The sequence below is a fragment of the Salvelinus fontinalis genome, chromosome 19 (assembly GCF_029448725.1).
Source record: "Salvelinus fontinalis isolate EN_2023a chromosome 19, ASM2944872v1, whole genome shotgun sequence".
In the NCBI taxonomy this organism is placed as follows: Eukaryota; Metazoa; Chordata; class Actinopteri; order Salmoniformes; family Salmonidae; genus Salvelinus; species Salvelinus fontinalis.
In genome coordinates this window covers 21,943,847-21,956,091 of record NC_074683.1, presented here as the reverse complement: position 1 = coordinate 21,956,091, position 12,245 = coordinate 21,943,847, and the positions used below count along the sequence as shown (strand labels likewise).

Here is a 12,245-nt window from a genome sequence, read left to right as displayed (position 1 = left end):
GGCTGATGTGCACCCGTGACCAGCTCGGAAAACGGATTGCATAGCGGAGAAGGTACGGTGGGATTCGAAATGGTCGGTGATCTGTTTGTTCACTTGGCTTTCGAAGACTTTAGAAAGGCAGGGAAGGATGGATGTAGGTCAGTAACATTTTGGGTCTAGAGTGTCTCTCCCTTTGAAGAGGAGGATGACCGCGGCCGCTTTCCAATCTTTAGGAATCTCAGACGATATGAAAGAGAGGTTGAACAGACTAGTAATAGGGTCTGCAACAATGGCGGCAGATCGTTTTAGGAAGAGAGGGTCCAGATTGTCTAGCCCAGCTGAATCAATATTTTGCAACTCTATCAGTGCAGTGGGCAGCTGGGAGGAGGTGCTTTTATTCTCCATGGACTTTACAGTGTCCCAGAACTTTTTGGAAATAGTGCCGCGGTATGCACATTTCTGTTTGAAAAAGCTAGCCTTTGATTTCCTAACTGACTGTGTATATTGGTTACTGACTTCCCTGAAAGGTGCATATCGCGGGGACTATTCAATGCTAGTGCAGTACGCCACAGGATGTTTTTGTGCTGGTCAAGGGCAGTCAAGTCTGGAGTGAACCAAGGGCTGTTCTTAGTTTTACATTTTTTGAAAGTGGCATGCTTATTTAAGATGGTGAGGGAAGCACTTTTAAAGAACAACCAGGCATCCTCTACTGACGGGATGAGGTCAATATCCTTCCAGGATACCCGGGCCAGGTCGATCAGAAAGGCCTGCTCGCAGAAGTGTTTTAGGGAGCGCTTGACAGTGATGAGTCGTTGTTGTTTAAACGTGGATGTAACGCTCGTCTTCCTCCTCGTCTGAGGAGGAGCAAGGATCGGACCAAAATGCAGCGTGGTTTGAATACATACTTATTGTTTATTAAACGAAGACAGAAAAAACACTTAAACAAACTACAAAACAATAAACGACGTGAACAGACCTGAACTTGAGAACATATAAAAATGAACGCACGAACAGGAAGAAACAAACGAACGAAACAGTACCGTGTGTCGAACAAACACAGACACAGCAACAATCACCCACAAACAAACAGTGAGAAACAGTCTACCTTAATATGGTTCTCAATCAGAGGAAACGTAAAACACCTGCCCCTGATTGAGAACCATATCAGGCTAATACAATGAACCCAACATAGAAACACATAACATAGAATGCCCACCCAGCTCACGTCCTGACCAACTAAACAAGGCTAAACAAAGGAAATAAGGTCAGGATCGTGACAGTGGACCCATAACGGACGCAGGCAATGAGGCAGTGATCACTGAGATTTTGGTTGAAGACAGCAGAGGTGTATTTAGAGGGCAAGTTGGTCAGGATGATATCTTTGAGGGTGCCCATGTTTACGGATTTGGGGTTGTACCTGGTAGGTTCATTGATAATATGTGTGAGATTAAGGGCATCTAGTTTAGAATGTAGGACGAACGGAGTGTAAAACATTTCCCAGTTTAGGTCACCTAACAGTACAAACTCTGACAATAGATGGGGGGCAATCAATTCACATATGGTGTCGAGGGCACAGCTGGGAGCTGAGGGGGGGTCTATAACAAGCGGCCACAGTGAGGTACTTATTTCTGGAGAGATAGATTTTTTAAAGTAGAAGCTCGAACTGTTTAGGCATAGACCTGGATAGTATGACAGAACTCTGCAGGCTATCTCTACAGTAGATTGCAACTCCGCCCCCTTTAGCAGTTCTATCTTGACGGAAAATGTTGTAATTGGGGATGGAAATTTCAGAATTTTTGGTGGCCTTCCAAAGCCAGGATTCAGACACGGCTAGTACATCAGGGTTGGCGGAGTGTGCTAAAGCAATGAATAAAGCAAACTTAGGGAGGAGGCTTTTGATGTTAACATGCATGAACCCAAGGATTTTACGGTTACAGAAGTCAACAAATGAGAGCGCTTGGGGACATGCAGGGCCTGAGTTAACCTCTACATCACTAGAGGAACAAAGGAGGAGTAGGATGAGGGTACGGCTAAAGGCTATAAGAACTGGTCGTCTCGTGCGGTGGGAACAGAGAATAAAATGAGCAGATTTCTGGGCGTGGTAGGATAGATTCAGTGCATATTGTACAGACACGGGTATGGTAGGGTGCGAGTACAGTGGAGGTAAACCTAGACATTGAGTGACGATGAGAGAGGTTGCATCTCTGGAGGCGCCAGTTAAGCTTGGTGCGGTCTCCGCATGTGTGGGGGGTGGGATAAAGGAGCTATCTGAGGTATGTTGAGCAGGACTAGGGGCTCCGCAGTAAAATAAAACAATGAGCTACCCTAAACAACAGTATACAAGGCACATTGACATTAGAGAGAGGTATAAAGAAATCACAGGTGTTGATTGGGAGAGTTAAGACCACAACAGGTAAGACAACAACAGGTAAACAGCTAAGACAACAACATGGTGATGAATGGGCAGAGACGGTCAGTTAGCTACACACAGGGCCTGAGTTCGAGGCTGGGGAAGACAGATAAACAAAATGAAGTACAGTGTTAACCTGTTGAGGATGGGGGCGCTGTTGTCACTATTTATGCTAATCGTGTAATTTTTGAAACGGCTTCCCACAAAATTCTTGATCGTACAATATGCATATTATTATTATTATTGGATAGAAAACAGTCTATAGTTTCTATAGGAGTTGAAATTTTGTCTCTAAGTGGAACAGAACCCATTCTACAGCAATTTCCCTGACATGGAGTCAGATTTCAGAAATGTTGGCCCCTGATCTGGAGTCAGTTAAAAGGCCGCAGTTATTGCTATGAGTATACGGACACTGCTTACGTCTTCCCCTGGATGCCTTTACGTGATGACGATTTGAATGGGGTCGATTGCGCGTTCACAGGCACTACAAATTAAAAAACCCTGTAGCTAGGAACTCTTTTCTTGCTGCGTAATGCGCCTGGAGGACATCGACCCGCACTTGTTCCAAGCATTAGTGGAGGGAGTAATATTACTCTGGTCATGTTTCTACTCGTTATGGGAGTTAAAAACATCATAAGGTAGTTAATTTAAAGCGTTTTATAGCAATTTATATCCGTTTAGTGCGATTTTGGGACATTTATTTCTGAAACGCTGTGAATTGCTGGGCACGCTTCCAGTTCATCCCGAACGCAGTTGGCATTTCCACATGGCAAGAGGACAGCTTTCCACCAAAAGACGATTAGACCCAAGAAAGGATCCTTTGCCCAAGATACTGATGGAAGAACAGCTCAAAGTAGGACATTTTTATTATGATAAATCGTGTTTCTGTCGAAAAATGTTAGTGGCTTAGGACGCCATGTTTTTTGACGTAGCTTCGCTTGGCGCAAACTGTATTGAAAAGTAAGGATAATTTAAAAAATGTAATTCCGCGATTGTATTAAGAATTAAATTGTCTATCAATCCCTGTCCACCCTATATTTTTTAGTCACGTTTATGAGTATTTATGTATAAGAGTAGATCACTGTCTAATATGGCGCACGGACATTTTCTCACCAGCTGGGCTACATTTCACATTGTCTAACCATGATTTTGGTGGCTAAATATAAACATTTTCGATCAAACTCTATATAGATTGTGTAATATGATGTTACAGGAGTGTCATCTGAAGAATTCTGAGAAGGTTAGTGAAAAAATTAATATATTTTGGCGATGTTGACGTTATCGCTCACTTTGGCTAGAATCAATGCTGGGCTGCTATGTGCTATGTGCTATGCTAATATAACGATTTATTGTGTTTTCGCTGTAAGACACTTAGAAAATCTGAAATATTGTCTGTATTCACAGGATCTGTGTCTTTCGATTAGTGTATGCTGTGTATTTTTACGAAATGTTTGATGATTAGTAAGTAGGTAAACACGTTGCTCTATGTAGTTATTCTAATCCATTTGTGACGGTGGGTGCAATTGTAACCTATGCCATCTACCTGAAATATGCACTTTTTTCTAACAAAACCTATCCCATACCATAAATATGTTATCAGACTGTCATCTGATGAGTTTTTTTCTTGGTTAGGGGCTATAAATATCTTAGTTTAGCCGAATTGGTGATAGCTACTGGTGTTGGTGGACAAATAAAAGATGGTGGATTATGCTAATGTGGTTTTAGGTAATAGATGTACATCTTTACATATTGTGTCTTCCCTGTAAAACATTTTAAAAATCGGACATGTTGGCTGGATTCACAAGATCTGTGTCTTACATTAGCTGTATTGGACTTTAATGTGTGAAAGTTAAATATTAAAAAAATATATTTTTTTTGAATTTCGCGGCACTGGTTTTTCAGTGGGGGTGGGGGGGAGTGCCGCTAGCGGCACCCTCATCCTAGACAGGTTATTGAACAGTCCAGCGGCCATCATGTGTGTAGCCAAGTGATCAAAGGGTCCAATGAGCAGCAATAGATGAAACAGGGAGCAGTTCGGTAGTCGTTACTATGCTAGGCGAGCAGCTGTTCAGAAAGCTAGCAGGCCGGGGCTAGCAGATGGGTCTTCATCGACATCCACGACGCAGAGACCGGTTGAGAGCACATCGGCCGAATTACATCAGCAGACCAGTCGTGATGGATCGGCGGGGCTCTGTGTTGACAAGGGTCCAGGCCAATTGGCAAGAGAGGTATTGTAGTTGGTGTACTTCGTTTGCTAGCCGGGAGATGGGCCTAGCTCGAGGCGAGCTCGAGGCTACCTGGTGCTTGCTTCTGGACAAGGGCGTTAGCCACAATAGTCACTCGGTAGCAGCTAGCTAGCTGCGATGATCCCGTGTGATGGTCCAGAGCATGCGGCAGGAATCCGGAAATGTAGTAGAAAAAAGCAGTCAGATATGCTCAAGTATTATCCGGTCTATCAGGGCTAAAGCGGTTGGTGTCTGAGCTAAAGGTAAAGCCCATTAGCAGTGGCTAACAATGACTAAATAGCTAGTATGGGGCCACAGTGTCGGATGGGGCCACAGTGTCTCCTGACCCCTCCTGTCTCAGCCTCCAGTATTTATGCTGCAGTAGTTTATGTGTCAGGGGGCTAGGGTCAGTTTGTTATATCTGGAGTACTTCTCCTGTCTTATCCGGTGTCCTGTGTGAATTTAAGTATGCTCTCTCTAATTCTCTCTTTCTCTCTTTCTCTCTCTCGGAGGACCTGAGCCCTAGGAACATGCCTCAGGACTACCTGGCATGATGACTCCTTGCTGTCCCCAGTCCAACTGACCGTGCTGCTGCTCCAGTTTCAACTGTTCTGCCTGCGGCTATGGAACCCTGACCTGTTCACCGGACATGCTACCTGTCCCAGACCTGCTGTTTTCAACTCTCTAGAGTCAGCAGGAGCGGTAGATACTCTTAATGATCGGCCATGAAAAGCCAACTGACATTTACTCCTGAAGTGCTGACTTGCTGCACCCTCGACAACTACTGTGATTATTATTATTTGACCATGCTGGTCATTTATGAACATTTTAACATCTTGGCCATGTTCTGTTATAATCTCCACCCGGCACAGCCAGAAGAGGACTGGCCACCCCTCATAGCCTGGTTCCTCTCTAGGTTTCTTCCTAGGTTTTTGCCTTTCTAGAGAGTTTTTCCTAGCCACCGTGCTTCTACACCTGTATTGCTTGCTGTTTGGGATTTTAGGCTGGGTTTCTGTACAGCACTTTGAGATATCAGCTGATGTAAGAAGGGCTATATAAATACATTTGATTTGATTTGAATTTGATTAGTAGCTAATTAGCTGGCTAGCTTCTGATGGCTAGCTTCTGATGAAGGTTCCAGTTATAAGGTCTAAAAAATAGCAGATCCGTACCACATTGGGTGAGGCGGGTTGCAGGAAGGTATATTTAATCTGAAAATTGAAAAAAAGAGTTTGAAATATATTGAAATGTATACAAACAAAACGAAAAGAAAAACTGAGTATTTACACGGGACAAAAACAAACACGTCATACTGCTACGCCATCTTGGATACTCGTCTCATCTCTATAGATGAGAGATGAGAGAAGAGGTGGATTTGTCTATTGACTGTAGCCCCCCCAGTGATGGGGTCAGTGTGTTGATTAAAGCTCCTTTATCAGACCTGTCTAGCACCACTCTATCACTGAATCACTGGCTTTGAAAACACACAAAGAGTGAACGCACACACAGACAGACACACAAACTATTTTTCAAAGGTGTTCTCAAAAAAGGGTGTAAAGGATAGTGCTGCGGCTTTAAAGGCTATTCTAGGATATTTACGAACACATGCGCTCAAACACACACACACACACACACACACACACACACACACACACACACACACACACACACACACACACACACACACACACACACACACACACACACACACACACACACACACACACACACACACACACACACACACACACACCTTTCAATATCAAACCCTGCCCAGAGCGTTAATCTAAAAGTCAATTTAATTCAACCCAGGCTCTACCCTAATATCCACTGAGTCATTACTACATGCTGAAGCCACTGTTTCCACTGATAAAAGAGGAGAGAATGAGGAGAGGATGAGAGGAGAAAGTGCAAAGAGACAAAAGAGAGAGGAGCATAGACAGAATGATGAGAGGACAGAGAGGAATCAGAGAGTGAGGAAAGAGAGGAGAGAGGGATGAGTGTTGAAAGATAACCCTGAAGTAGAAGTGAAGAGCAGTAGTGTGGGTTTAGAATAGAGTACAAAGATAGACCCACCCCTACACAGGCCGAACGGTCACCTATACATAGACAGATACACACATGAGGATTGAGGGACAGTCCTGTTTTAACTGGTTCCTGTTTGACGCTACTTATCTAAATTCACAGTGCCTCAGTGCACTCCCTTATTTAGAAAGCTTTTCAGAACAGACTTAACACCTACATAGACTGGAAGGTCATCTCAAAGGTTTCGTCACATCCTACTTTTAATTGTTCTTTGGGTACATTTCAAACTTTTTAAAATTAAGTGTGAAATGCCATTGTATTACTGTATGTAGGCCTCTCAGAACAGAGGGAGCTGTCCACAGTAGTGTGGTGCTGAACTTTCCTACAGCCCTGTCAGTGCTACTGAAGACTACTACAGCTCGTTATTTTAATACTTGAATATTCGATGAGGGGTGTTGACGTCAACCGCCTGCATTCAATGGAGAGAGATGCTATGCTACTAGCTGATGCTATGTTCATGAATACTGTATGCATAGCCATCTCAAGACAACTCCGATATAAAGTGTTTTTTCTCAAATTTGCCGGGATGTCACATGTCCTACTTATATCAGTACACTCGTAGCAACCTAAGCATTCCAAAACATGTATTTGATCAAATAAACCTACGTAGCAAATAAGTAATTACATTTTTTGCTGACCAAATTCGACACTCTCTCATTGACCTCCACTGTATATAAAAACTCCTCCCTTGGTGAGCGAAAGAAACGGAACAACGCCATCTGCTCGAGAAGGCAGATTTTTGGCAAAGTTATCCCTCTCGCTTCGCCTTTTCCTTTCTGGTGCTGTCGATGGTGCTGAACTATTCTACAGCCCTGTCAGTGCAACTGAAAACATCTTTAGTGCTGTCCATGGTGCTGAACTATTCTACAGCCGTGGCAATGCTCATGAAGACATCTTTAGTGCTGTCCATGGTGCTGAACTATCCAACAGCCCTGTCAGTGCAACTGAAGACACATTTAATGTTGTCCATGGTGCTGAACTATTCTACAGCCCTGTCAGTACAACTGAAGACATCTTTAGTGCTGTCCATGGTGCTGAACTATTCTACATCCCTGGCAACGCTCATGAAGACATCTTTAGTGCTGTCCATGATGCTGAACTATCCTACAGCCCTGGCAATGCTCCTGAAGACATCTTTAGTGCTGTCCATGGTGCTGAACTATTCTACAGCCCTGGCAATGCTCATGAAGACATCTTTAGTGCTGTCCGTGGTGCTGAACTATTCTACAGCCCTGTCAATGCTCATGAAGACATATTTAGTGCTGTCCATGGTGCTGAACAATTCTACAGCCCTGGCAATGCTCATGAAGACATCTTTAGTGCTGTCCATGGTGCTGAACTATTCTACAGCCCATTCAATGCTCCTGAAGACATCTTTATTGCTGTCCATGGTGCTGAACTATCCTACAGCCCTGTCAATGCTCCTGAAGACACCTTTAGTGCTGTCCATGGTGCTGAACTATCCTACAGCCCTGTCAATGCTCCTGAAGACACCTTTAGTGCTGTCCATGGTGCTGAACTATCCTACAGCCCTGTCTGTGGTGCTGACCTACTAGTCCCTTGGGACATCTCCCAAGAACCTAAGAAGTGTGTGTGTGTGTGTGTGTGTGTGTGTGTCTCTTACCGTCCGGTGATGAGGAAGAAGAGGGTGAGGATGATGAGGAGAGTGAAGCCTCCCACGGCTGCCGTGACGATCACCAACACCTGACCCTGGTCTGACGCCATGTCCGACGCTACGGGGAGGGGACAAATCAATTGATTGATTATTGTCTGGACCTATTAAGTGATTTACAGTTATAGACATACAGCCATATCACTGGAAGAGAGGTGACATCACAAGTATAGACATACAGCCATATCACTGGAAAAGAGGTGACATCACAAAAACAATATACATTCACATGATTAAGTCAGAAAAAAGTCATAAAAGACAATATAACTATACCACTTTTAAAACATCTTTATCAAATCAGACTGAGGAGAGAAAAGCACTTTTATTAGTAATAATTGATATTGTTAGTATTAATTAATTTGAAATTAATATGGAGAGATTGATGAACTCTTGGTCTGAAAGACAACCATTCTATTTTAAAAGGAATCATTCATATGCTTGGTGCCATTTAATTAATATTATTCATTCATGAAATTGTGATTTAGTCTCTGATCATTTGCCAAAATTAGCCACATTTGATATTCATTATTTTCCCTTCTCTCTGTTTCTTCACAGGGCTAACGAATCCCACATAATTGAAAGATGATTGCTATTAGCAAAACTTATTTCTACAATATTTTACACTTAATGAATATGAATTGGTGATCAGGATGCGTAGCCCCCAACCCAGACGTGACAGCATTTGTGTGCCCGCATGTATGCGTGGATGTGTGAGGATCGGCGCCAATATGTTTGTAAGTACACATACGCTTGAATGTGTGAAGGTCAGAATGTGTGTGTGTGTGTGTGTGTGTGTGTGTGTGTGTGTGTGTGTGTGTGTGTGTGTGTGTGTGTGCGAGAGTGTATGTGTGTGTGTGTAGCTGGGGTCTGGTAAGAAATAATTGCCAGTCAGACGAGGAGAGAGGAACATAGCTGATCAGAGGGGTAGATGACTTCACAGGACGGTTCTCCTGACCAGGAGTTCACACACACTCTGAAGCCTAACTGAGCAGTCGGGCCTGATTGACGCTAATGAGACCGAGGCCTTTGTGTTTGTGTGGATGTGTGTGAAAGGCTTGAATCTAAAGGACTGTCATGACTGTCATGCCTTTAGAAAGTATTCAGACCCCTTGAGTTTTTCCACATTTTGTTACGTTACAGCCTTTTTCTAAAATGTATGAAATATTTTTTTCCCTCATCAATCTACACACAATACCCCATAATGACAAAGCAGAAACAGGTTTTTAGAAGATGTAGAAATTGTTGTATTTTTTTTTACCCCGGAAATAATACATTTACATAAGTACTCAGACCCTTTACTCAGTACTTTGTTGAAGCACCTTTGGCAGCGATTACAGCCTCAAGTCCTCTTGGGTATGACACTACAAACTTGGCACACCTGTATTTGTGAAGTTTCTCCCATTCTTCTCTGCAGATCCTCTCAAGCTCTGTCAGTTTGGATGGGGAGCGTCGCTGCACAGCTATTTCCAGGTCTCTCGAGAGAGGTTCGATCAGGTTGAAGTCCGAGCTCTGGCTAGGCCACTCAAGGACATTCAGAGACTTGTCCCGAAGCCACTTCTGTGTTATCTTGGCTGTGTACTTAGGGTCGTTGTCCTGTTGAACCTGATGAACTTTCGTCCTAGACTGAGGTCCTGAACTCTCTTGAGCAGGTTTTCATCAAGGATCTCTGTACTTTGCTCCGTTCATCTTTCCCTCGATCCTGACTAGTCTCCCAGTCCCTGCCGCTGAAAAACATCCCCACAGCATGATGATGCCACCAACGTACTTCACCGTAGAGATGGTGCCAGGTTTCCTTCAGACCTGACGCTTGGAATTCAGGCCAAAGAGTTCAATCATGTTTTCATCAGAACAGAGAATCTTGTTTCTCATGGTGAGAGTCTTTAGGTGCCTTTTGGCAAACTCCAAGCTGGCTGTCATGTGCCTTTTATTGAGGAGTGGCTTCCGTTTGGCCACTCTACCATAAAGCCCTGATTGGTGGAGTGCTGCAGAGATGGTTGTCCTTCTGGAAGGTTCTCCCATCTCCAGAGCTCTGTCAGAGTGACCATCGGGTTCTTCGTCACCTCCCTGACCCAGGCCCTTCTCCCCCGATTGCTCAGTTTGGCCGGGTGGCCAGCTCTAGGCTGAGTCTTGGTGGTTCCAGACTTCTTCCATTTAAGAATGATGTGTTCTTGGGGACCTTCAATGCTGCAGACATTTTTTGGTACCCTTCCCCAGATCTGTGTCTCGACACAATCCTGTCTCGGAGCTCTATGCACAATTCCTTTGACCTCATGGCTTTGTTTTTGCTCGGAAATACACTGTCAACTGTGGGACCTTATATATAAAAGTGTGTGCCTTTCCAAATTGTTTCCAATTAATTGAATTTACCACAGGTGGACACCAATCAAGTTGTACAAACATCAAGGATTATCAATTGAAACAGGATGCATCTGAGCTCAATTTCGAGTGTCATAGCAAAGGGTCTGAGTACTTATGTAAATAATATGTATGTCTGTTTTTATTTTTTATAAATTAGCAAATATTTCTAAAAACCTGTTTTTGCTTTTCATTATGGGGTGGTGTGTGTATATTGATGAGGATGTTTTATTTATTTCATCCATTTTAGAATAAGGCTGTCACGTAACAAAATGTGGAAAACGTCAAGGCGTCTGAATACTTTCGGAAGGCACTGTAGATGGGGAAGGAAGAGGTTAGATAGGAGGAGAGGCAGAGCAGGTATGGAGAGGTCGGGGACAAGCAGAAAGGGAGGGATACAGGGGAGAGAAGGGAGGGAGGTAAGGAGGGGAGGGAGGGAGGGAGAGGGTATTTTCTCCTTGATTAAAGGGCAGAACAAAGGCAGGCCAGGACTGTCTGATCCACTAGATAAAGAAAGCTCTTCAGCTGGATAGATAAGGGGGAAAAGAGGAGAAGATAGGAGACGCCACTGAGGCCAGATCAGTGGACCGGTGCTGACCGACCAGTATAGAGAACCTACACCTCTATATTTCTACTGCTTGAGTTCTGGCACCTCTAAGATAAAAACCCTGGTACAGTAAAAAAGAACCCCTTCAAGAACTGACCAAGTATATAGGACAGAACCACAAACACAGGTCTGTATGTTAGTATTCAGCATGGCTTTATTATCCCCGTGGGAACATTTTGGTTGTGGCTCTGTGTATACATAAAAACACACAATAAAGCATAGAAAAGGACATATACAGACAATAAATACAGGTAGAAAAGTGCATGAGTGATCAATGACTCATCTGTACACTATATACATCAGTACACTCTGTCAACTTCAATGTTAGCTGTAAAGCCTCTCTAAAAGTCAATATAAATACATACAACATCACCAGCACATTGGCAAGTTCATGTATTTATATTTTCAATGATTACATCTAGGGTTAAGTGTTTGGGGTCAAGGGTTAAGTGTTAGGGGTCATGAAACAGACACAGAGGGCGGTACGAGGTACTCACTGTCGTCCGTGGTCTCATACTCGTATTTGGTGCTGTAGGCGCTGTGTCCAGCGGAGGTGCGTGTTCTCAGGCTGAAGACGTAGCAGGTGGAGGGCTTTAACCCTGTGATGATCACACTGGGGGCTTTGGTCCGCGTCGACGAGTAGCTCAACTCCTCATGTTCCTTCTCGTAGTACTTGACCTCATAGTCGACCACCAGGAGGGATGTCTGTTCTGGCTCCAGCCACGACAGGGCAATGCTGTTCTGAGATGCCCAGTCCTTCTTCAGCACGCCCACCATAAAGGGACCTGGAGGGACCAATCAGAGAGAATGTTAAAGGTCAGGTGTTCAACTACTAACATCAAATCAAATTTTATTGGTCACATACACGTGTTTAGCAGATGTTATTGTGGGTGTAGCGAAATGCTTGTGCTT

At 43.8% G+C, this 12,245-nt stretch overlaps 1 protein-coding gene across 1 annotated transcript in view; it reads right to left on the bottom strand.

Annotated features, from left to right (window-relative positions):
- Window positions 1-12,245, bottom strand: part of LOC129816487 (ephrin type-A receptor 6-like) — a 256,812-nt gene that overhangs the window by 20,097 nt on the left and 224,470 nt on the right. Inside the window, exons 8-9 of the mRNA XM_055871028.1 lie at window positions 11,831-12,118; window positions 8,324-8,432 (exon numbers count right to left, since the gene is read on the bottom strand). Of these exons, the coding sequence (XP_055727003.1) occupies window positions 8,324-8,432; window positions 11,831-12,118 (397 nt within the window). The remainder of the gene's footprint in view (window positions 1-8,323; window positions 8,433-11,830; window positions 12,119-12,245) is intronic.